This window comes from Dipodomys spectabilis, unplaced genomic scaffold, assembly GCF_019054845.1.
Source record: "Dipodomys spectabilis isolate Male_0828 unplaced genomic scaffold, ASM1905484v1 ptg000511l, whole genome shotgun sequence".
Lineage (NCBI taxonomy): Eukaryota > Metazoa > Chordata > Mammalia > Rodentia > Heteromyidae > Dipodomys > Dipodomys spectabilis.
The window spans coordinates 712,704-734,890 of NW_024871188.1; the positions used below are offsets into that span (position 1 = coordinate 712,704).

Genomic DNA, 22,187 nt, shown 5'->3' on the forward strand with positions numbered 1-22,187 from the left:
CCGTTACCGCCGGTCAATCCAGTGTCCCAGATAGGGATAATCAAGCAGGTGACATTATTATGAGCTTGTGTCGGAGCCTGATAAGAGTCACCAGGGGTTGAATATATCAAGAAAGCCATTAGCTATTTTATTTCCTGGGTGGGGTAACTTAGGGGACAGCCAAGTGTCTGAAAAAGGGACAGACAACCTCAGAAAACATGTTATTGAGACTCCAATGATAAGTTGAAAGATCCAGGGGAGTGGGGGTGGGGAGAGGGCGCAGAACAAAATGTCCTGCGCAGTCTAGATAGAGGGGATGGGGGGGGGACATGAGGCTGCCCTGTGACCCCAGCCATAAAAGCTTCTCTCTGATAGTGTGTTCTAAGAACTGACGGCTGGAACAGTCCACTGGGGACAGGAACGCACGGTCCATCTGTTCAATGCCACCCAGAGCATCTGCCATTCAGCTGGGTGGCCGGGCACAATCCTTGCTACTCAGGAGGCTGAGATTGGAGGATGGGGGTTCAAATCCAACCCAGGCAGGAAAGCCCATGAGACTCTTCTCTCCAATGAACTAGCAGACCTCCCAGAAGTGGAGTTGTGGTTCAAATGGTACAGCTTCAGCCTTGAGTATCAAAGCTCTTGGATAGCACCCAGGCCCAGAGTTCAAGCCCCAGGACTGGCACAAAAAAAAAGAAAGGAAGGAAGGAATGAGGGAAGGAAGGGAGAAAGGAAGGGTGGGAGGGAGGGAAAAGAAAAGTAGCCGAGCGCCAGTGGCTCACGCCTGTAATCCTAACTACTCAGGAAGCTGAGATCTGAGGATTGCGGTTCAAAGCCAGGCCAGGCAGGAAAGTCCGAGAGACTCTTTATCTCCAATTAACCACCAGAAAACCAGAGTGGCTCTGCAGTATTCTTGCAGGAAATAAAACTCAGGGCAGTGCCTAGGCCCTGTGTTCAAGCCCTATGACCAACCAAAAAAAATCAAAGGGAGCAGGAAAGACCTGGTGATAATGTTGTGACTCACAGTAACACAGAACCTATGTGACCCTCAGACCCAAGGTGTGTCCTGAACTCTGGATTTAAAGAAGAGCCTCCTAGTGGCTGGGAAGGTAGCTCAGTGGTAGAGTGCTTGCCTAGCATGCATGAAGTCCCTGGGTTTGATTCCTCAGTACCACATAACAGAAAAAGGCAGAAGTGGCACTATGGCTCAGGAGGCTGAGATCTGAGGATCGTGGTTCAAAGTTAGCCTAGGCAAGAAAGTCCATGAATCTCTTATCTCCAATAAACTACCAGAAAACCAGTAGTGGTGCTCTGGCTCAAGTGGTAGAGAGCTTGCCTTGAGCTGAAGAGCTGAGGGACAGCGCCCAGGCCCTGAGTTCAAGACCCACAACTGACAAAAAAAAAGGGGGGGGGGAATCTCAGGAGTGCTATAAATTGGCTCCTGATCTCCCAGCCTCCTTCTTGCCTTGCACTGAGAAATCTGTACTGTCCCTCAACCCTCTCCCCCTCCCCTTTCCCCTCCCTCTCCCCCCCTCCTCCTTCTCCTCCACCACCACCACTACCACCTTCTACCTCCTTTCCTTCCTCCTCCTCTTCCCAACCCAGAGTCCTAGTAGGGGCCTTATACCAACCTGCCAGTAGCCAAGAGGCATTCCTTAGTGTCACCTGGTATCATACTCTCACTTTTTAAATAAACATTGCCTCTGTTCTCACTTACCCTGCTTCATGAGTCTTTGAGGGAATATAAAGACCCTAGGATAGTATGAGGATCCCTCTCATCTCAGCTGCCTGGGCTGGCTTTGAACGGTGATCCTCAGATCTCAGCCTCCTAAGTAGCTAGGATGACAGGCGTGAGCCACCGGTGCCCAGCAAGAGATCCCCACTTTATAGCCCTCTTGAACAAGTCTCAGCTGCTCCAGCACAGGGTTGGGTCACAGTCCTGCCTCCTCAACCCCCACCCCCCCACCGCCCCATACCCTCAGGGGATATTGGCACATGACCCCTGTACTGATCTGCTTCTGGGTCATCAGGGGCTCTGTTTCATCTGGCAAATCTCTGTCCTCTAGGCACTTTCTCCAGCAGGCCACCTTCTCTCTCTATCCTTCTAGTCTTTTTGTTTTGTTTTGGTTTGGTTTTTGTCAGTTGTGGGGCTTGAACTCAGGGCCTGGGCGCTGTCTCTCAGCTCTTCAGCTCAAGGCTAGCGCTCTACGGCTTGAGCCACAGCGCCACTTCTGGTTTTCTAGTGGTTTATTGGAGATAAGAGTCTCACGGACTTTCCTGCCCAGGCTGGCTTTGAATCGAGATCCTCAGATCTCAGCCTCCCGAGTAGCTAGGATGACAGGTGTGAGCCTCCGGTGTCTGGCTATCCTTCTAGTCTTTTTCCCTTTCTGCCTCTCCCTCAATCCCTGTCTGAGACCAGACTTTGGGGGAAGGAGAGTTACAGTGACTCCCCACATCTCAAGTAATAGCCTGGTGTCGTGAATTCCTGTCACTCCACCTTCTCCAGAGAATGTAAGGAAGAAGACAGCAGGACAAGGCAGTCGGAACCAAAAAGAAAATGGATGCTGTCATAACTTTAAATAAATCTTCTTAGAGCTCCCCGTGGCTGGTTGGTGTCATTTTTCCCAAGCTCATGGGTGTAGGATTCTGCTTTGCAAATACAGTGTGAATATTTACACCAGAGAGATGGCTGGATGCTACAGAAATGCACCCATTCCCTCCCTCTCTCCCGTTCTATTTCTGTTCCTCTTATTTTTCTTGCTTTTTTCCCCATTGTGTGTGTGGGTGTGTGGGTGTGGGCACCCACAGGCGCACACTGTGTGTGATTGAACCCATAGCCTTGAGCCCCCACTCCAGCATTCTCTGTAGATTATGATGATGATGATGATGATGTAATGCTAGTCTTAGTGTTTGAATTCAGGGCCTGGGCACTGTTCCTGAGCTTTTATGCTCAAGGCTGGCACTCTACCACTTGAACCACAGCTCTACTTTTGATTTTTGGTGGTTAATTGGAAACAAGTCTGAAGGTCTTTCCTGCCCAGGCTGGCTTTGAACCTCAATCCTCAGATCTCAGTGTTAGAGATAGCGAGGATTAGTTCAGTTCTTGTTTTTGTTTTTTTGTTTTTTTTTTGTCGGTCTTGGGGCCTGAACTCTGGGCCTGGACGCTGTCCCTCAGCTCTTCAGCTCAAGGCTAGCGCTCTACCGCTTGAGCCACAGCACCACTTCTGGCTTTTTTCTTTTTGCTTATGTGGTGCTGAGGAATCGAACCCAGGGCTTCGAGCATGCAAGGCAAGCGCTCTACCAGTGATCTACCTTCCCAGTCCCAGTTCTTGGTTTTTTAAAAGTTCATTGTCTTGGGGCTGGGAAGGTGGCTCAGTGGTAGAGCACTTGCCTTGCATGCTCAAGGCCCTGGGTTCGATTCCTCAGCACCACATAAGCAAAAAGATAAAAGCCGGAAGTGGCGCTGTGGCTCAAGTGGTAGAGCACTAGCCTTGAGCTGAAGAGCTGAGGGACAGTGCCCAGGCCCAGAGTTCAGGCGCCACGACCGGACCCAAAAAAAAAAAAAGTTCATTGTCTTAAGCAGGGCACTGGTGGCTCACACCTGTAATCCTAGTTACAGGCTGAGATCTGAGGATGGCAGTTCAAAGCCAATGTGGGCAGGAAAGTTCGTGAGACTCTGATCTCTAATAAACCACTCAGAAATCCAGAACTGGCGCTGTGGCTCAAGTGGTAGAGCGCTCGCGTTGAGCTGAAGAGCTGAGGAACAGTGCCCAGGCCCAGAGTTCAAGCCCTACAACTGACAAAAAAAAAAAAAAAAGTCATTGTCAACATTTCCCAGCAGCCACAGCCCATTGGGAACAGAGGTGGGGAGGGAACTAACTGGAAAGATAGGGAGGGAGAATGCCTATGGGTGGAGAGCATTGTGAAAGCTCAGAGCATGGAACATTCATGAACAAGCAATTTATCCTATGTTCAGTTATAGCTCCATAAAAAAATTATATAGAGCCAAAGATAAAATAAAATGAAGGTGAGATAAGCCAGGCAACTAGTGGGGGGGGGGGGGCAGGGACGGAGGTGAAGGGAAGGCAGTCACACTCTGAACTAGAAAAATGTCTGCTTGTGTTTGATTCTGGTTGAGTCATCTCCTCAAAGGTGGGTGGATTCAGGGCAGTCCCGGAGAGGGAAAGGAATACAGGGATCTGCATTACAAAATGCCAACTACACTCCAACAGATAAGCAAAAGAAAAATACCTAGAGCTACTGACTCACACCAGTTACCCTAGCTACTCATGCGCCTGAGATCCAGAGAATCATGGTTCAAGGCCAGCTCAAGTGGAAATGTCCTTGACGCTCATGTTCACAATAACAACCAAGGGTTGGGAAGGTGGCTCAGTGGTAGAGTGCTTGCCTAGCATGCATGAAGCCCTGGGTTCCATTCCTCAGTACCACATACACAGAAAAAGCCGTGCAACTGTGGCTCAAGTGGTAGAGTGCTAGCCTTGAGCAAAAGAAGCTCAGGGACAGCACCAAGCCCTGAGTTCAAGCCCCAGGACTGGCAAAATAAAAAACAAGACAACAAAAAAACCCAAAATGTTATACTAAAGGTGTGGCTCACACTATATACATCTATACACACACATGTACATATATGTGTATATATTACTTATCTATGTTTTATTACATATAGCAATTACAAGTCTATCTATCTACCTATGTATCTACAGCTCATTGAAAGAGAAGCTGTCTGGCATGCACAAGGCCCTGGCGTCCATCCCAACAGCAGGAAAAAAATAAACAGAAAGACCTCAAAAAACAAAAAACACAGAAAGGCCTCACCCCCAGAAAAAAAAAATTCTAGGGTGACTTGGGTCTGATGACAGAATATGCAATTTTAGTGTCTGTGTATGCTGGTCCTGGATCTTGAACTCAGGGCCTAAGCCTAAGCAGTGTCGCTGTTCCTCTCTAGGCTGGCGCTCCACCACTTGAACCACAGTTGCACGGTTCTGGCTTTTTCTTTTTTCTTGGGTTGGCCGTGGGGCTTGAACTCGGGACCTGGGTGCTGTCCCTGAGCTCCTTTTGCTCACGGCTGGCGCTCTACCACTTTGAGCCACCGCTCCACTCCCGGTTTTCTGGTGGTTAACTGGGATAAGTCTCCCGGACTTTCCTGTCCGGGCTGGCTTCGAACCTCGATCCTCCCATCTCAGCCTCCAGAGTAGCTAGGATGACAGGCGTGAGCCACCAGAGTGTGGCAATTGATATTTCGAGGTGATGATCGCATTTAGCAAAAGGACTAAATTGAGCCCGGTGCGTCTCCCACGCATCCCGGCATTTCCCGGGTCGCTTCACCCCAGTTCCCAACACCCACCTGGACCCAGGCCCGGCCGCTCCCCGCCCACCTGTTCGCGCTTGGCCAATCCCCAGCTGGCTCAGACATCAGGCGCATGCGCAGCGGTTCGTCCAGGCCGAGACGCGTGAATGCGCATGCTCTAGAGACCGCCTGGCCTTGGTCCCCGCCCCTTCCCATCTCCAGAGGCCCGCTGGAACGGCTGCGCTTGCGTCTCGGTGGAGGGGCGTGGCCTCGCGCTGCACGCTAGCTCTCGCGAGAAGCCGGCGCGCGATTTCGTGACCGCCCCCTCCCTCCTCTCGGTCTCCCCGGTGCAGCTGCAGCGTCAGCCCGGTCCGGTCCGGGCCTCGGTGGCGGCGGCGGCGGCTGTGGCGCTTCGGCCTCAGCCCCTGCGCCCCTCGGCGCCCCCGACCGCCCCGGTCCTCGGCCGCGGCCGCAGCCCCGGGCTCGCGTCGGCGCCGCCCGCGCGCGGCCCGCCCCCTATGGGCCCCGGCTAGAGGCGCCGCCGCCGCCGCCGGCCCGCGGAGCCCCGATGCTGGCCCGGAGGAAGCCGGTGCTGCCGGCGCTCACCATCAACCCCACCATCGCCGAGGGCCCGTCCCCCACCAGCGAGGGCGCCTCCGAGTGAGTGCGCGGGGTCCCCGGGGCCTGGGAGGGTCGTGGGGTCTCAGACCCCAGGTGTGTGGGGGGGGGGGTGTCTGGGAGTGACGAGAGGGGGGACCGGGGGGTCCCCGTGAGCACTGGATGGGGTGGAGTCGCCCCCCACAGTGAACTAGGCTGCGAGGTCCTTCAGTGGCAAAGTGGGGGTGCTAAGGATGCCAACTTAGGAGGCCCTCACCCCAAGAAGGAGATGGAGGCGAAGGCCCTGCGGGAAAAAGATGGGGTCGTCCCCCAGTCGTGCCGTCGGTAAAAGAAGGGTCCGGATGAGGAGGCCTCTGGAGAATTTGGGAGAGGTGCCTGAGAGACTATAAGACATAGAGATGCTGCTGGCTGGGAGAGGGTGTGCAGAGCCCCGAAGTTGGGATGAGTGGTGAGCATCCCCCCATAGAGAGGATGGGAAACGGGCGGGAGGGGGGTTAGTAGGGTAAGGACCTGAAGTGGGAACTGCTGGAACCCCTCAAGCAGATTGTAAAGTAACTGGGTTAGAATAGCCTGGAAGGAGGGGCGAATGGGCAAAGCAGAGATCATTGAGGATGACAAGAGGTCTTGAGGGGCTTCTAGGAAGCTGGGGACAGACCGGGGAGCATCCCAGAGAAGGCTGGGGTGATGGGTTCCCCGAGTGGCTGAATTATCAGGGGAGCGGCTCCAAGCATTGTTGGGGTTCACAGCCGTTGAGAGCATGCTATGACCCCTCCACTTACATGGGGAGACTGAGGCTATCAATGGAGCAAACAGGCCACAGGTTTATTTTTTCATCGATCAACTCTACTCCATCCTTCCTGTAAGGGAACTCTTCCTATAGTCTCTTCTTTCCCTGGTTCAGGATGTGTGCCCTTCATGAATACCTGGGTTGAGTAAGCCAGTCTGGGGTCCACGTGTGCGCGCGCACATGCCTTATTGAGTTTCTATTGTGTTTAAGGCAGGTTGACGGTGCACTGGGCATGACACAGGGCGGTTCCCAGAGATGCCTCTTCAGCCCCACAGTGCACACCTTCACTCGTCCACTTATTGGTTCCTTTGCGCGTGCGTGCTCTTGGTTTCCCTTTCTTGTGTCTTGCCACCATATCATCTGGCTTTTTTTTCAGCTGTAAGCACCTGCTTCAGGCCCTGGTCCTGGCTCAGAGGGGCTTCCTGTGTCATGTGACCTGCAGTAAGTTCCCCCCACACACCCCAGGAGCCTGCTTCTCCTGCTTAGGCTGAGACTTTCTCAGTCTCCAGGTGATAATGCAGCCCAGGAAAGGGTGCCCAGCACCCTTTCATTCCAGGTGATGTCACCTTTGACCCATGTGCCCTTTGGCTGGAGTATTTTTAAGGCATGGGCAAGTAATGGTCATCTCAGGATTGCATTTCTCCTGATGAGACATCCAGTTACCCCCTTCCTCCTCAGGTGAACTCACCTCGAGGACCATCAACTTTGGCTTAGACTTCAGGGAACCGAGGACCCAAGGCTGCCTGAGGATGGCCGGAGGTGACCATTCTCCAGACACTTCCACTGATGGCTGTCTGTCCAGGGCTATATCCCCTGGCTCCAGCCAGTCCCAAATATGTGACATGGCCAGTGTCCCAGAGCCAAAGCCCTAATATGAGAAAACAGAAAGTAAATACTTACTATACACATTGAAAGCGATCATCTAGCCAGGAGCCAGGAGCTCATGTCTTTCAGCTGCTCAAGAGGCTGAAGTCAGCCCAAGCAGGAGAGCCCCATCTCCACTTACTTACCGAAAACCCAGAAGTGGAGCTGTGGCTCATGTGTTAGACCTCTAGTCTTGAGCAAAAAAACTCAGATAACGCTCAGGCCTTGAGTTCAAGCCCCAGGATGGGAAGGAAGGAAGGAAACAAATCATCTATTTGGGTTTGTTTGGTTTTTGAGACAGGATTTTTATCTGTAGCCTAGTCTGGCCTTGGACTCAAGATTCTCCTACCTCAGTCTTTCCCCTGCTGAGATTCCAGGTGGGCACCACATGGCTAAAATACAGTATTAACATTAATGTTACTTTCCTCCCTGGCCCCCCCCCCCCCTTTAAACATTAATCCTTTCTTGTTGTAGGGCTTGAACTCTGGGCCTGGGCACTGTCCCTCAGCCCTTCAGCTCAAAGCTAGTGCACTACCACTTGAGCCACAGTGCCACTGTTTATTAGAGATAAGAGTCTCACAGACTTTCCTGCCAGGGCTGGCTTTGAACCTTGATCCTCAGATCTTAGCCTCCTGAGTAGCTAGGATTACAGGCGTGAGCCACTGGTGCCTGGCCTAATTTTTTAAATTTTATATTGTGGTGCTAGAGATAGGAGGAGATGGAATCTGGGCCTCATCTGTTACATTTCTCTTGGGCAACATTGCTACTAGGGCTGACTCTTTTTTTTTTTTTTGGGGGGGGGGTCCGGTCGTGGGGCCTGAACTCTGGGCCTGGGCGCTGCTCAAGGCTAGCGCTCTACCGCTTGAGCCACAGCGCCACTTCCGGCTTTTTTCTTTTTGCTTATGTGGTGCTGAGGAATCGAACCCAGGGCCTCAGGCATGCAAGACAAGCGCTCTACCACTGAGCCAGCCCCAGGGCTGACTCTTTTTCCTTAGGGTGGGCTTCAAAGTCAATGCATTCACAAAAGCAGCTCATTGTTAAGTTGTCCTTTGCAGAGCCCTTGCTTCACTCAATAAATTGATGTAGACATCTTTGGTCCCATAGTACCCAAGTTCAGGGCTTGTGTAAACCTGATGTTTGACAGAAGCTGGCGGGGTCCCTATAGCAGGGTGCCAGGTGCTTGGGGTGCCCTGGGGCTGTCTACACAGTTTAGGTTCTGCACCCCTCCACTGCCAATCTTTAATTCACATCAGCCAATGCTCACAGGATGTAACATCTGCTTTGAAACCTGGATTTGCCACCCTAGGCAGAGATGGGCATCCTGGCCCCAGGCCTCAGCCCATCCGGCCCCTAGCTCCTTCATCCCCATCTGATGTGGTCTGAGCATCTCCTGGGTCCCTGAGCTGGTGCTTGTCCTTACAGTCTCCTAACTACTATGAGCAGTGACCAAGGCCCTCTGACAGGGCTCTTTCCTCCTAGACAGGGAGCCTGGAAGGGCAGGCATCATGTCTGCCCCATCTGTGTATCCTTGTGGCCATTGTAGCTGCTGGCTGCTCCTGCTTTCCTTGCTCACCTTTGCCCTTGGGGTCTCCACAGGGCAAACCTAGTGGACCTGCAGAAGAAGCTGGAGGAACTGGAACTAGATGAGCAGCAGAAAAAGCGTCTCGAGGCTTTCCTTACCCAGAAGGCCAAAGTCGGCGAGCTCAAGGATGATGACTTTGAAAGAATCTCAGAACTGGGAGCTGGCAATGGCGGGGTGGTCACCAAGGTCCAACACAGACCATCAGGTCTTATCATGGCCAGGAAGGTGAGCCAAGGCCCCCAGGTGGGTTGGGTGAGGACAGGTACCCAGGAAATAGAGAGATTGAAAAGACAGTCTGTTGTGCTCCTATTGGCTCCCTCTGTGCTACCATAGGCTGTCTTCAGGGCCTCTGTGCTCTCATTGGCTACCTCTAGGACCTCTGTCCTCCCATTGGCTGCCTTCTGGATTGTAAGTCCCAGGAATTTACTCAGTGTATCAGCCTTGTTTCTGCACACCTTTCCCCTTTCATGGCCAACCTCTGCCTTCAAGGATGTTTTTGTTTTGTGATTTTTGTTCTTTGCCAGTCCTAGGGCTTGAACTCAGAGTCTGAACTGCTTCTTCTCAAGGCTAGTGCTGTACCACTTGAACCCCAGCTCCACTTCCCCATTTTGGTGGTTAATTGGAGCTAAGAATCTCTCAGAATTTCTTTTCTGGGGGGCTTTGGATGGTGGATCCACAGATCTCAGCCCTATGAATAGCTAAGATGACAGGCATGTGCCACCAGTACCTGGCTACCTTCAGGGATGTTTTAAAATCCGATTCTGAACCTGGAAATGGGGCTCAGTGATGAGGTCCTGGATTCTCTTTGTTGTTGTTGTTGTTGTTAGATGTGAGACTTGAACTTGAGGCCTGCGTACTGTCCCTGAACTCTTTGGCTTAAGGCTAGTGCTCTACCACTTGGAGCCACAGCTCCTCTTCCCCTTTCTGGTGTTACTTGGGAGTCTCACAGACTTTCCTGCACAGGCTGGCTTTGAACCGAGACTCTCATATCTCAGCTTCCTGAGTAGCTAGGGTTATAGACATGAGCCACCAGCATCCAGTGAAGCCCTGGGATCAGTGAGGCCCCAGCACCATGAAAAAGAATTAAAAAAGAAAAGAAAAAGATTGCCAGGGTGCAGGCCCAGCTGGCTGAGTTGAGTGTTCTACTACAGAGCCACACCCCAGTGCTAGGGAGAATGTTATGTTTTGTTTTTTTTTTGAGACAAGGTCTCACTACAGAGCCCAGGCTGACCTCACGCACGCCATGTAACTCCGGCTTGCCTAGAACTCAGGGTCCTCTTGCCTCAGCGCTATGACCCTTTCAGGTCACAGCCATAGCCACCACGCCCATCTTGGAGAGAACTTTATTTGAAGGACTTGGCTCCCGTGACTCTGGAACCCGGTGACTGATTCTGAGGTTTGCTGGGCAAGCTGGAGCCTCAGGAAACAGTGATATTTCTACTTAAGTCCAAAGGCCATCTCAAGACAGACTTCTCACTTCCCAGGCAAACACAGATTGCCTTCAACTGATTGGATGTGGCCCACCCTCACTACAAGGTGGCCTGCTCTACTCAGAATCTGGTGTCAATGTTCAACACATCTGAAAACTCCCTTCCCTACATAGCCTGGCATATGAACAAATTTGGAGGGCGCATGAAGTTCTCTGTCATCCCTTCAATGGGACTCCAAGCCACTGCTTGCCAATCCTGGGACCTTGTGGCACAATGTAGCCTTCCTCTGGGTGTTGGAGAAGAGGCCTTAGGAGGTATAAGGAGTTGAGATTGGCAGAGGAGTTGAGACATTTTGAGATAATGATCCTAAACCTAAACACAGAATCCGAGGATTTCCTAGCTGACCACCGAGCTTGCGCATTTGCTTGGATGTGGACGGTTACTTTATCTGGAAGCCCACCCTGAGCCCCGCACACAGGTCTCGCCATCCTGTGGCACCTGCCTTCCCATTTCTGTTTCTGTTCTGTCTGAGCTATTTCTTCTCACATCTGGAGCATTTCCCCTCAAAATCTGCAGCCCAGAGCCTTCTGTCTCTGTCCTCTTCCTGTAGACAGCATTTTCCAAACCAGTGCCTCCCGGGGAATCTCCGGTTCTCTTCACCCAAGGCATTGGCCAGGTAGAGGACAGGGTGCTGGTCAAGAGTTCAGGTACCCTGGGAGCAGACGCCTGGGCCCATGCACCTGTGCAGAGCACCAGCAGGTGTGGAGCAGCTGTGGGGCTCCTGCAGGCCTGTGCGCCGGGCCATCCAGTTCTTTTGGGTCCTCCTGGCATGGTGCCATGCCAGCAAAACTGCACCCAGAACACCACTCCCTCCATTTATGTGGCTCTGCTGGTTTGTAGATGTTTTCTTCTTTTGAGCACGGCCTTGTCACCGCCCTTGCAACCCTTGAGCTAGTCAGGATCAGCAGGGACCCTACCACATCTGTAATGCACTCCTGGCCGCTTGGAATTCCATTTGGTTAGCAGAGAGCTGCTTGTCTGGCTTGAGCTGGGATTCCTCCACTCTAGCCTAGCTCTCCCCCCGGAAGCATTTCATATAAGGGTCGGCCTCTGGCAGGACTCTGCTGGCAACCCACAGGATGAAGGCTAGGCAGGCACTCTACCACTTGAGCCACAGTGCCATTTCGGCTTTTTCTGTATATGTGATACAGAGGAATCAAACCCAGAGCTTCATGCATGGGAGGCAAGCACTCTACCACTAAGCCACATTCCCAGCCAGAGTGCTCTCTTTTCAATCAAGCGACAGCCCCGCAGTACACGTGAGGGAGCCAGAGCTGGACAGATGTAAGCCCTCTTAGCTGTTCCTGATCTGTAGCCCCACCCATCTTCCTGGCTTCCTGCTTTGGGGCGGGGCTGGGGGGGTGACTCCCATCATTGTGCCCCCCGCAGGCTGGCAGCATTCTGGGTAAGAAGCACTGAGCTCGCTCCAAAGAAGATCTGTGGGGAGGACGAAGGGAATGGTGGGGAACCTTCTAGACTCGGCCAGTGAGTCTGTTCTCTCCATGTCTCAGCATGGCTGCTGAAGTCCTTTCCCCCATCTTCTAGTTTGCACCGCACATACTGCTCACTCAGCCTCCTCGTCCTGCAAACTGCCCTCAGCGCACCGTAGGGGCGGGGGGCTCTGCTAGTGTGTCCTTTGTCAGGCTTGCACCCCTGGGCCGGGCATAGGCTCTGGCTCCCCATGAGACCAGCCTGATTCTGACTGTTCCTTGTGTCCTAGTAATGCCTACACCCCGACTTTTCGCCTTGCTCCCAAATGCTGCCTTGACTGCCCCTCAACGTGGTCCTGGGAGTGGCTCAGAGCTGGGCGGAGAGCTCTCCTCCCAGAGCTGGCATGAGTGAGGCACAGCGGCCATCGCAGGCCGCCGTATCCCCACTCTCCTTTCATGGAGGGCTTAGGAGTCCCGAGCCCCCGGGGTCCCTGCCACTTCCTCCTGCCAACCTTCTCCATCTATGCGTGCTTCTGTGTACTTCTCCCTGCCCCTTGTGTGTGGCAGCCTGTCACACACACAGTTTGTGTGGGCAGGTAAAACATCAGGCTTCCAAGGGCGCTGTGTGAAAACAGTCATGTTACTATTTCCCTGTGGATCACTTTTATGTTGGATACAGAGTTCAGTAAAATCCAAGATGGAAAGTTCCAGGCCCCCCCTCTGGGCTTCTGACCTTGTTTCAAAAACAGATACAGGTGAAGAATCCCTGTAGGCAAGACTAGGGTCAGAAATGTTTCCCATTGGGCTGGGAAGGTGGCTCAGTGGTAAAGCGCTTACCTTGCATGCCTGAGGCCCTGGGTTCGATTCCTCAGCACCACATAAGCAAAAAGAAAAAAGCCAGAAGTGGCGCTGTGGCTCAAGTGGTAGAGTGCTAGCCTTGAGCTGAAGAGCTGAGGGACAGCACCCAGGCTGAGTTCAGGCCCCATGACCGGACCCAAAAAAAAGAAATGTTTCCCATTTTGGATTCCCCCCCCCCCCCCCCAGATTTGGAATATTTGCATTCCCTCTTCTAAAAATCCAGCGTCTGAAATGCTCCAAAAGTTTCAGATGAAGCCCTGGGTTCGATTCCTCAGTACCACATACACAGAAAAAGCTGAAAGTGGTGCTGTGGCTCAGGTGGTAGAGTGCTAACCTTGAGCAAAAGAAGCTCAGGGACAGTGCCCAGACCCTGAGTTCAAGCCCCAGGACTGGCAAAAAGGAGAAAAAAAAAAAAAAAAGGCCCATTGGGGACCAGGGACGTGGCTTGGCGTGCAGGCTCCAGCCCCAGCTGGGAAAGGGAGCATTCTGGGTTTTGCCTGTTTCGATTTAAGGTGCTCAGGCTGTGTATGGAAAAGTGGGTTTGCCAGTTCCGTTGTAGGCTTTGTGGAGCAGGATCGTCTTGCATTCCCTCACATGGCACGCCTGGATCTTCATTTTCTCCCTCTTCCCAGACAAGTGTCCAGGCCTTTTTTTTTTTTTCCAGGGCTGAGGACCGAACCCAGGGCCTTGCGCACACCAGGCAGGTGCCTTTCCACTGGGCTAAACCCCCAGCCCCAGTGTCCAGGCCTTGGGTGGGGTACGAGTGGATGCTGTTCCCCTGGGGATGAAGCAGCCTCTTAGGGTTCTGGGGTTCCGTGTCCAGACCCCAGGGCCAGCACAGGCCAGGTGGATCTCCAGAAGAGAGGGGCTAAGGGACAGGTGTGGCGGAGGCCGGGCCCTTGTGGTTCTCAAGGTCACAGCCTCCCCGAGGTCTGCCTTCCTGCCCTAAACCTGGCACGCTCCCTTCAGGCTCCAGTGACTTCCTTTGTTCCCACTGGAGCACCCTTTCCCGGCCCAGCCCCAGTGTCACCTTTGGTCCTGGTGTCACCTTGCTGTCATTTTTTTGAGCCCCTGGGCTCCAGGCCTCCACAGGAGGCTTACCTCTCCTCTGCCCACTCCACAATGGGGACCTTCTTACTTCCTCCCTCCTCTCAGCCTCCCCTACCCCACCCCGGGCTTTCCTGTGGTGGGTGCCTGTGCAGCTCGGATGAGTGGGCCCTGAGCTCAGGTGAGGTTTGTGGCTCGGGGCCGGTCAAGGCGTCTTGCCACATCTTTTCTGCACGTCTCGGGAGCATCCTTTGGAAAGGGGTCCCCAGCAGTCCCTGCTGTGCGGCCCCCCCTCCCTCCACCCCCGCCAGGTGTGATTCTCCCACGTGATCCAGGCTGGACTTGGTGGGCCAGGACTAACTTTGAGCACAGCTCCTGTCCCACCCACATGAAGCGCGTGTGATCACTTAGGTCTGTCGTTTGTTTCAGTTCCTTAAGGCAGAGTCATTGTGTAGCCCCAGCTGGCCTTAAACTCACACTCCTCCTGTCTCTGTCTCCCAAGGGATACAACTTATAGGTGTGTGCTGCTGTGTGGTGGCTTACTTGGCCTTTTTGTGTGTTGGGATGCTGGGATTCCAACTCAGCTTTGTGCATGTGAGGCTGTTGCAAAACCACTGAGCCATGCCTCCAGCTCTGTTTTTCACCAGAATTTGGGTCTCCTAGGTGTGCACCTGAGCTGTGATCCACCTGCTTTTAATAAACTTCCCATTGTTGCTGGGGTGACAGGTGCTCGCCCCCACATCCAGCTTCCTTCTGGAGATTTTCTGGGATGTTGCTTCTGAGGCTGTCCTCAAACCTTGGTCCTCTCATTCTCAAACTCTTGGGTGCCTAGAATAATTACACGTGTGAGCCACTAGTGCCTAGTGTTTTTTAATTTTTTTTTGTCTGTTTGTTTCTTGTCAATCATGGGGCCTGAACTCTGGGCCTGGGCGCTGTCCCTCAGCTCTTCAGCTCAAGGCCAGCGCTCTACCACTCGAGCCACAGCACCACTTCCGACTTTTTCTGCATATGTGGGGCTGAGGAATCGAACCAAGGGCCTCATGCATGTGAGGCAAGCACTCTACCACTGAGCCACCTTCCCAGCCCCATGCTTTTTTTTTTTGGTCGGTCATGGGGCTTGAACCCTGGGTCTGGGCGCTGTCCCTCAGCTCTTCAGCTCAAGGCAAGCGCTCTACCACTTCTGGCTTTTTCTGCTTATGTGGGGCTGAGGAATCGAACCCAGGGCCTCATGCATGCGAGGCAAGCACTCTACCACTGAGCCACCTTCCCAGCCCCATGCTTTTTTTTTTTTTTTTGGTCGGTCATGGGGCTTGAACCCTGGGTCTGGGCGCTGTCCCTCAGCTCTTCAGCTCAAGGCGAGCGCTCTACCACTTCTGGCTTTTTCTGCTTATGTGGGGCTGAGGAATCAAACCCAGGGCCTCATGCATGTGAGGCACCCATGTTTTTTATTTTTAAGTGTATAGCTTTCTTTTTTCAAACATTGTCAATGCATCTGTTATTGCTATCAATTTTAGACATTTTCATCACCTTAAATAGACCCCCATCACCATTAGCAGTCACTCAACTCTTACCACAGCCCCTGCTACTCCCTCCCCCCACCATAGACGTCCCATCTCTGGGTCCACTTGTTCTGGACTTTTCCTGACAATGGAGCCACACACTGTGGGGCCTTTTGTGTCTGCTTCTCTCCCTGAGCACAGGGGCCGCCAGCTCCCTCCACGCCGGGTGTGGGCCAGAGCCTCATCCTGTTCCTGGCTGTGTGTGCTCACGTGTTGGCAGCCCCTTTGGGCTGTGGGGAATGATGTCATGGATGGCGGGCAGATGGCTTCTCTTGTGGCCCCACCCAGCCTGGAGTGGGCCTGACGGTTTTCTGGCCCCCTTGCAGCTGATCCACCTGGAGATCAAGCCAGCTATCCGGAACCAGATCATCCGCGAGCTGCAGGTGCTGCACGAGTGCAACTCCCCGTACATCGTGGGCTTTTATGGCGCCTTCTACAGCGACGGGGAGATCAGCATCTGCATGGAGCACATGGTGAGGGACCTTGGGGTGCCAGTGGGCTGTGCAAGTACCTTTGCTCTTACGTTCCTCAGAAGCACTGTCTCCCATCTGCCCCTGCAGTAGCCCACATGTGCAGGTCACCGAGCATGATGGGGGGGGGCGGGGTAGAGGGGTGGAGGGTGGAGCGGCAGGGCGCCGGAAGCAGCTCATGCCCCTTTCCAGACAGCAGTTGGTAGCTGCACTGGGTGTAGCTGCCAACTGAGAGCTATGCAGGCGGCATCTGGGCCCACACTCTAACCAACCCAGGCCCAGGCTCAGGTGGAGCCAGGTGCTTGCTTTTATGTGCCACCCTGGTCCTGGCCAGCCCAGTGTGAGCTGGCCATGGGTCAGATGCTCTGTTTCCAAGCTCAGAGATGGGTGGGAAGGGGGTCACAAAAGCAGAAGTGGTCGGAGCTGTAGGTCAGGGGAGGAAGTGACCCCCAGCCACTGCTTCAGGTACCAGCTGCCCACAACAGCCCACCCCCCCTTGCAAAACCAGGCTGCATGGTACGAAGGCTCGCTTATGCCCTGTGCACACATTTTGACTGTCCATGTTGTGCAACACAACAGGAAATGAATTAGAGCAAGAGCCTTGGTGTCTCTGAGCAAGGTTTTACTGTTAGAAGCCCCTTCCCCACCTGCCCTACCTCGCCTGGTGCAAGCAGGGGCCAAAGGTGGGAGGCAGAGCGCCCGCCCAGCAGTGCTTAGCACCAGGTGCTGCTTCCAGAGCCGCCGCCTCCCCTGCAGGAAGGGGGCCTCATCCTGGCCCTGCTCTGGGGGTTGGTGGACAGACCTCAGGGGTCCCCAGAGCAGCACTGGGCCCGAGGGCTCTGTACACTGCCAGTGAGCAAGCACATCAGGAAAGATGGGGTGCAAGGATGGACTTCCGGGGTGTGGCCACACCACAGTGTGGATGGAGGCCACTGAGGGCCGGGTGTGAGGTTCCTTGACAAGAGCCAGGGACTTGGGGAGCAGCAGGATGGGGAGCAGTGGTCACCCTGGCACACTCCATCCACTGCCTCCCCGGGAAGATGTCTGGGCTGAGATGGGCTCAAAGTCAGGAGGCAGGCCTGGGGTTGGGGTTTGGTCTACTGTGTGCTCTCACTGTGGGGCTTGAGCTGGGCCCTGTGTGGAATGGAGAGATGTAGGCTGCCGGGTGAGAATCAGGGCTGAATCTGAGTTGCCCTGCACCTGCCAGGTGTTGACAGTGGCTGTGGCCTGACCTCTCTGGTCTTGGTGTGGGGACCTGCCAGATCAGTCCTGGTTTTAGAGGCGTAGGCTTATCCGGGACACGAGTACATGGTACATGACAGGGGTGCTGACGGCTGGGGTGTGTGGGGGCCGCTGGGTCTTACGACCCCACCCCTCACACTGCATGCTACCTGGGGACCAAATGTCTGTGTGAGCTGTGCAGGACTCGGCGCCCTCCCAAGCCCCAGCTGTGCCTGAGCTGATGATACGGTATGGTCGTGTGGCATATTAATAGGCTAGCGGAATTGGTCCCAGGCTGTCCGTATGCCTCAGGCTCAGCATTGCATTTATGTGCATTGTTATCTACGCCGGGCTACTCTGTGAAGAGGACTGGTTCACTGTGGCTCTGTGTTGGGGTTCTCAGTCATGATCTGGTGACCTCATTGCTTTTAAGCCCATGACCCCTCAGCAGGGCAGGGGCTCCTGAGAAGCAACGCTGCTCACTTGTGGCTCACGCCTGTCATCCTAGCTACTCAGGAGGCTGAGATCTGAGGATCACAGCTCAAAGCCAGCCCAGGCAGGAAAGTCCATCCGTAAGACTCTTTTTTTTTTTTTTTCTTTTTTTTTTGTCGGTCGTGGGGCTTGAACTCTGGGCCTGGGCGCTGTCCCTCAGCTCTTCAGCTCAAGGCGAGCGCTCTACCACTTGAGCTACAGCGCCACTTCCGGTTTTCTGGTAGTTTATTGGAGATAGGAGTCTCATGGTCTCTCCTGCCCGGGCTGGCTTTGAACCGCGATCCTCAGATCTCAGCCTCCTGAGTAGCTAGGATTGCAGGTGTGAGCCACCAGCGCCCGACAAGTCCGTAAGACTCTTATCTCCAATGAACCACCAGGAAACCGGAAGTGGCACTGTGGCTCAAGTGGTAGAGCACCAGCCTTTAGCTGAAGAGCTCAGGGACAGCGCCCAAGCCCAGAGTTCAAGCCCCACAACCCCAAAAAAGAGGAGCAGGAGGGGGAGTGGGAGGGGAAAGAGGAGGAGGAGGAAGAAAAGCTAGGAAGAAGACTGCAGTCTCCTTTGAGGACCCGCCCCCAGTGACATGAAGACCTCCCTCGAGGCCCCGCCTCTTAAAGGCTCCACCACCATCCCTAGCACCAAGCCAGGGACCAAACCTCCAGCAGACCCAGGGGCCTTTGGGGCCTCTGCAGGTATGACTGGAATGCCTGAGCTGTACAAGTCTGCTGCCTGAAGCTCCCTGAGCACTGAAGCCCTCGCTGGAAGCAGGTGACCGTGCACAGGCACCTCATGGCACTTTCACAGCAGGGTCCGAGGTTCTGAGCTGCGCTCTGCCTTGTGTGGTGATAGAAGGGCAGTCCAGGTGTGGTGTGTCCAGGACAGTCAGAGTGATGTCGGCCTTTCACGGTGGCAGAATGAAGCCGGCCTGTGTGCAGGCCACAGGTGCAGCAGTAGGGGCTGGTGGGGGAGTGCGGGTGGGCAGACATTCCTCTAAACTGCTGACACGAAAATGGCAGCTAGAAGACTGGGGCAGTCAGTCCCACAGGTGGCCTCCATCATTCCCCGCACCCTGCCTGCTAGCATGCAGACCTGGGGAGGGTGGGACTCGGGTGATGGAGACAGCAAAGAAGTGTGCTGGTTCTACATCCCGTCCAGCTTCCCAGACGAGGTACCCCTGCCAGACTCCAGCTGGCCTGGTTATGCCCCAGGGATCTCACTGGAGCCATGTGACCCTCAGGAGGTGAATGGCAGGTATTCTAGGTGACCCCTGGACTCTGTGCCCGTGCCCTTCACAGGCGTCCTTGTTACAGGGCACGGTCCCCGCTTCCTAACCCTCTTGAGAAATGCTGGTGGGGGCGGGGGGTACATGGGGCAGATGCCCAGAGATGAGACAGCCCACCTCCTGCTCCTCCCCTGAGCATCTCATGTCACCCCCTGGTCCATCACCCCCGTCACCCCTTTGTCCCTATCCCTGCCAAGTCTTGGCTCAGCGTGTGCTCAGGTTCCAGGCCTGGTGGCCTCTGTCCCCGCCCAGGTTGGGCTACACGGGGCACTTGGGGCATGTGAGCCGCCCGGAGACCTCAGGCAGGCAGATAGCCCAGTAGGCAGGACAGACCTCTGTAAGGAACGGGGTGGGGACACCCTGCATTCTGGGCCTTCATGTCTGCTGCTGGGGCGCAGAGTCTGCAGCCCCAAAGGCCAACAGGGCCAGGGGAGAGCCTGCCCTTTTCCAAGGCTGGAGCGGGGATCTGGCAGGGAAATATGACCATGGGTTCTGGGGGAGGAGGGGTGCTGCCCACCCTTCCTAACCACACACCTCCCCCTTGGCCTGCAGGATGGCGGCTCCTTGGACCAGGTGCTGAAAGAAGCCAAGCGGATTCCAGAGGAGATCCTGGGGAAGGTCAGCATCGCGGTGAGTGTCACCTGTCCTCACACCAGCCCCCGTGAGCAAGACTCCTTCCCAAGGTACCTGTGGGGAGTCGCCAGTGGTGTTCACTATGCCCAGTTGAGGGTCTTAGAATCCCCTGCCCTCTCCTGCTGGTTGGGACACCTGCCAACTTGTGGTGGACATTGCTGGCCCCGGGCAGGTCTGACACTAACATGCAGAGGAGCATTGGGTAGTAGTGCCGGGCCCAGACCTTCACTTTGCTGAGAGGGACACGGTGCACCTGCCCCATGGGTATGGTGGCTGAGCAAGACTGGCAACTTAGCACAACACTATTATCACTCCACCACCATGCCGTCTTCCATTTCCTGGCCTCGGTTGTCTGGGGTGGCTGGACCAGACAGCATCAGCCTGCCCACATGCTCCCTGAACAGTGCCCCTATGGGGCTGGCACAGCCCAGGGTGGCTGCCACCAGGTGCACACACCTTCCGTGCAGGTCCTGCCTCTGTCTCTGCCACCAAGGGCCTCGGCTGCCTGAACTTAACAACAAGGCAAGGATGGTGGCCACCTTACTCTGCTGCAGTTCTTGCTCTAGCCCTGGCCAGCTGGGTGTGACCTAGAAGGGCACTTCTGCAGACTCTGCAGCCAGCTGGGTCTCCCCAGGGGCTGGGGCCCTCCTGGCTCCATCCTGCTCACTGCCCCGTGGTCCCCAGGTGCTCCGGGGCCTGGCCTACCTGCGGGAGAAGCACCAGATCATGCACCGAGGTGAGGACCAGGGCCTCCCGGATGGGCAGGCGGGTGGGCAGGCACGCTGGGCGCCGCGGGCCTCACCCTTGTCCATCCGTCCCTTCCCTAGATGTGAAGCCTTCCAACATCCTCGTCAACTCCCGAGGGGAGATCAAGCTGTGTGACTTCGGGGTGAGCGGGCAGCTCATTGACTCCATGGCCAACTCGTTCGTGGGCACCCGGTCCTACATGTCTGTAAGTTCCCTCCCGCCACCGTCGCTGCTCAGCGCCCATGCCAGCCAGCTGCGGGCGAGGACAGAGGGTGGCCAGGAGCTGGGCCCAGTGCCCCCCAGCCGCCTCCTCCTATCTCCCGACAGCCGGAACGGCTGCAGGGCACCCACTACTCCGTGCAGTCGGACATCTGGAGCATGGGCCTGTCCCTGGTGGAGCTATCCATCGGGAGGTACCCCATTCCCCCGCCGGACGCCAAGGAGCTGGAGGCCATCTTTGGCCGGCCCGTGATGGACGGGGCGGAGGGAGAGCCCCACAGCATCTCACCACGGCCCAGACCCCCTGGACGCCCCGTCAGCGGTAGGCCCCACAGCTGCGGCCTGGGATGGGGCGGGAGGAGACCCCGCGGGCCTTGCTGTGCTGGCAGCCGCCTCCCCGCTGGCCCTCGCCACGCCGGCTGTCCCCAGACAGAGCAAGCTGCGGCCAGCCGTCCTCAGATGGTCTTGGGGTTTCTGGGGACAGAGCTGCAAGCAGTGTGCACCACAGACCTCTTGTGCCCAGAACGCCTGCACCTGTCACCGGCCGCAGACAGGATCCAGAAGCCGACTCAGCCAGGCCATGCTGGATGCCTGGTTTTTTCAGCATTGTCTTGTGGAAACCCTGAGTGGGGGCTGGGCGATGGCCTGGTGGCCCGGGCCTGTGGCACACAAGGCCCTGGGTTCCATCCCCAGCGTAGGGAAAGGAGAAGGAAAACATGCCGGCAGTCAGGAGAGCAGCAGGGGGTGCCCTCTCCTTCCATTGCCAGGATGACACAAAGCTGTGCAGCCAGCACTGTCTGCTTCCAGAGTATTCCATCGCACCAAATGGAAGCCCCGTTCCCCAGAGCACCACCCCAGCCCCCAACCTCCACAAGTCCTCTCCCTGTCCCAGCATCCACCGGTTCTGGATGTTTCCTGTCCATGGAGCCACACTGGGGCCTTTGGTGTCTCTTCTCACTGAGCATGGTGGCCCCAGGGCCTCTCCACACTGTAGCGTGGGTCACAGCCACACCGAGTCCCTGGCCTTCAGGTGCTGCAGTGTGGGGCTGGGCCTCCTTGTCCAGGTTTCCCGGGGAGTCTTCCCAGGCCTTTGTCCTCAGAATGCTCCCTCCCCCCCCCCCCACCCCACCCCTCTCAGATGGACTCTAGGCCTCACCCTATGGGGAGGAGCATGGGGGTGTGCCAGCACCTCACCGTGTGCCAACACAGCCTGGCCAGCTGGGCCTTGGGCAGGGGTCAGCCACACCTCCGCTTGCCTACTCCAGATGGCATCTGGAGCCTGCCACTGTCCCTGCCAGAGCTCTGCTTGAGGTCACGCTGCCCCCTCGGTGGTGGCTGCCCCCTCCCCTGCCCGGATGGATTGTCCTTGGCATGGCGGGGAAGCAGCGTGGCACCAAGTGTGTGACTCCTCAGAGGATGCCCACGTCCGCCTTGGCACGCACTCCGGTGTCTGACTCACCGGAGGCCCCGGACAGAAGCTGCCTCCCCCAGGGAGGGCAGGCAATGCCCGCATCCCTCGCACACCTGCTGCCCCGGGAGGACACTCAGGACCCACGCCTCAGACGTGCACCTCCTGGGAGCAGAGGCTCACCTGCACTTTCAC

The 22,187-nt window shown here is 55.6% G+C and overlaps 1 protein-coding gene across 2 annotated transcripts in view; it reads left to right on the plus strand.

The window, feature by feature from the left end:
* The first annotated feature begins 5,624 nt into the window (after positions 1 to 5,624).
* The window catches only part of Map2k2 (mitogen-activated protein kinase kinase 2), a 37,004-nt gene continuing 20,441 nt past the window's right edge, over positions 5,625 to 22,187 (plus strand). For both annotated transcript variants that reach the window (XM_042669922.1, XM_042669921.1), the window contains exons 1-7: positions 5,625 to 5,947; positions 9,153 to 9,363; positions 15,849 to 15,995; positions 19,538 to 19,615; positions 20,303 to 20,354; positions 20,446 to 20,570; positions 20,693 to 20,906. In XM_042669922.1, coding sequence (XP_042525856.1) covers positions 5,856 to 5,947; positions 9,153 to 9,363; positions 15,849 to 15,995; positions 19,538 to 19,615; positions 20,303 to 20,354; positions 20,446 to 20,570; positions 20,693 to 20,906 — 919 coding nt within the window. In that variant the 5' untranslated portion in view covers positions 5,625 to 5,855. The remainder of the gene's footprint in view (positions 5,948 to 9,152; positions 9,364 to 15,848; positions 15,996 to 19,537; positions 19,616 to 20,302; positions 20,355 to 20,445; positions 20,571 to 20,692; positions 20,907 to 22,187) is intronic.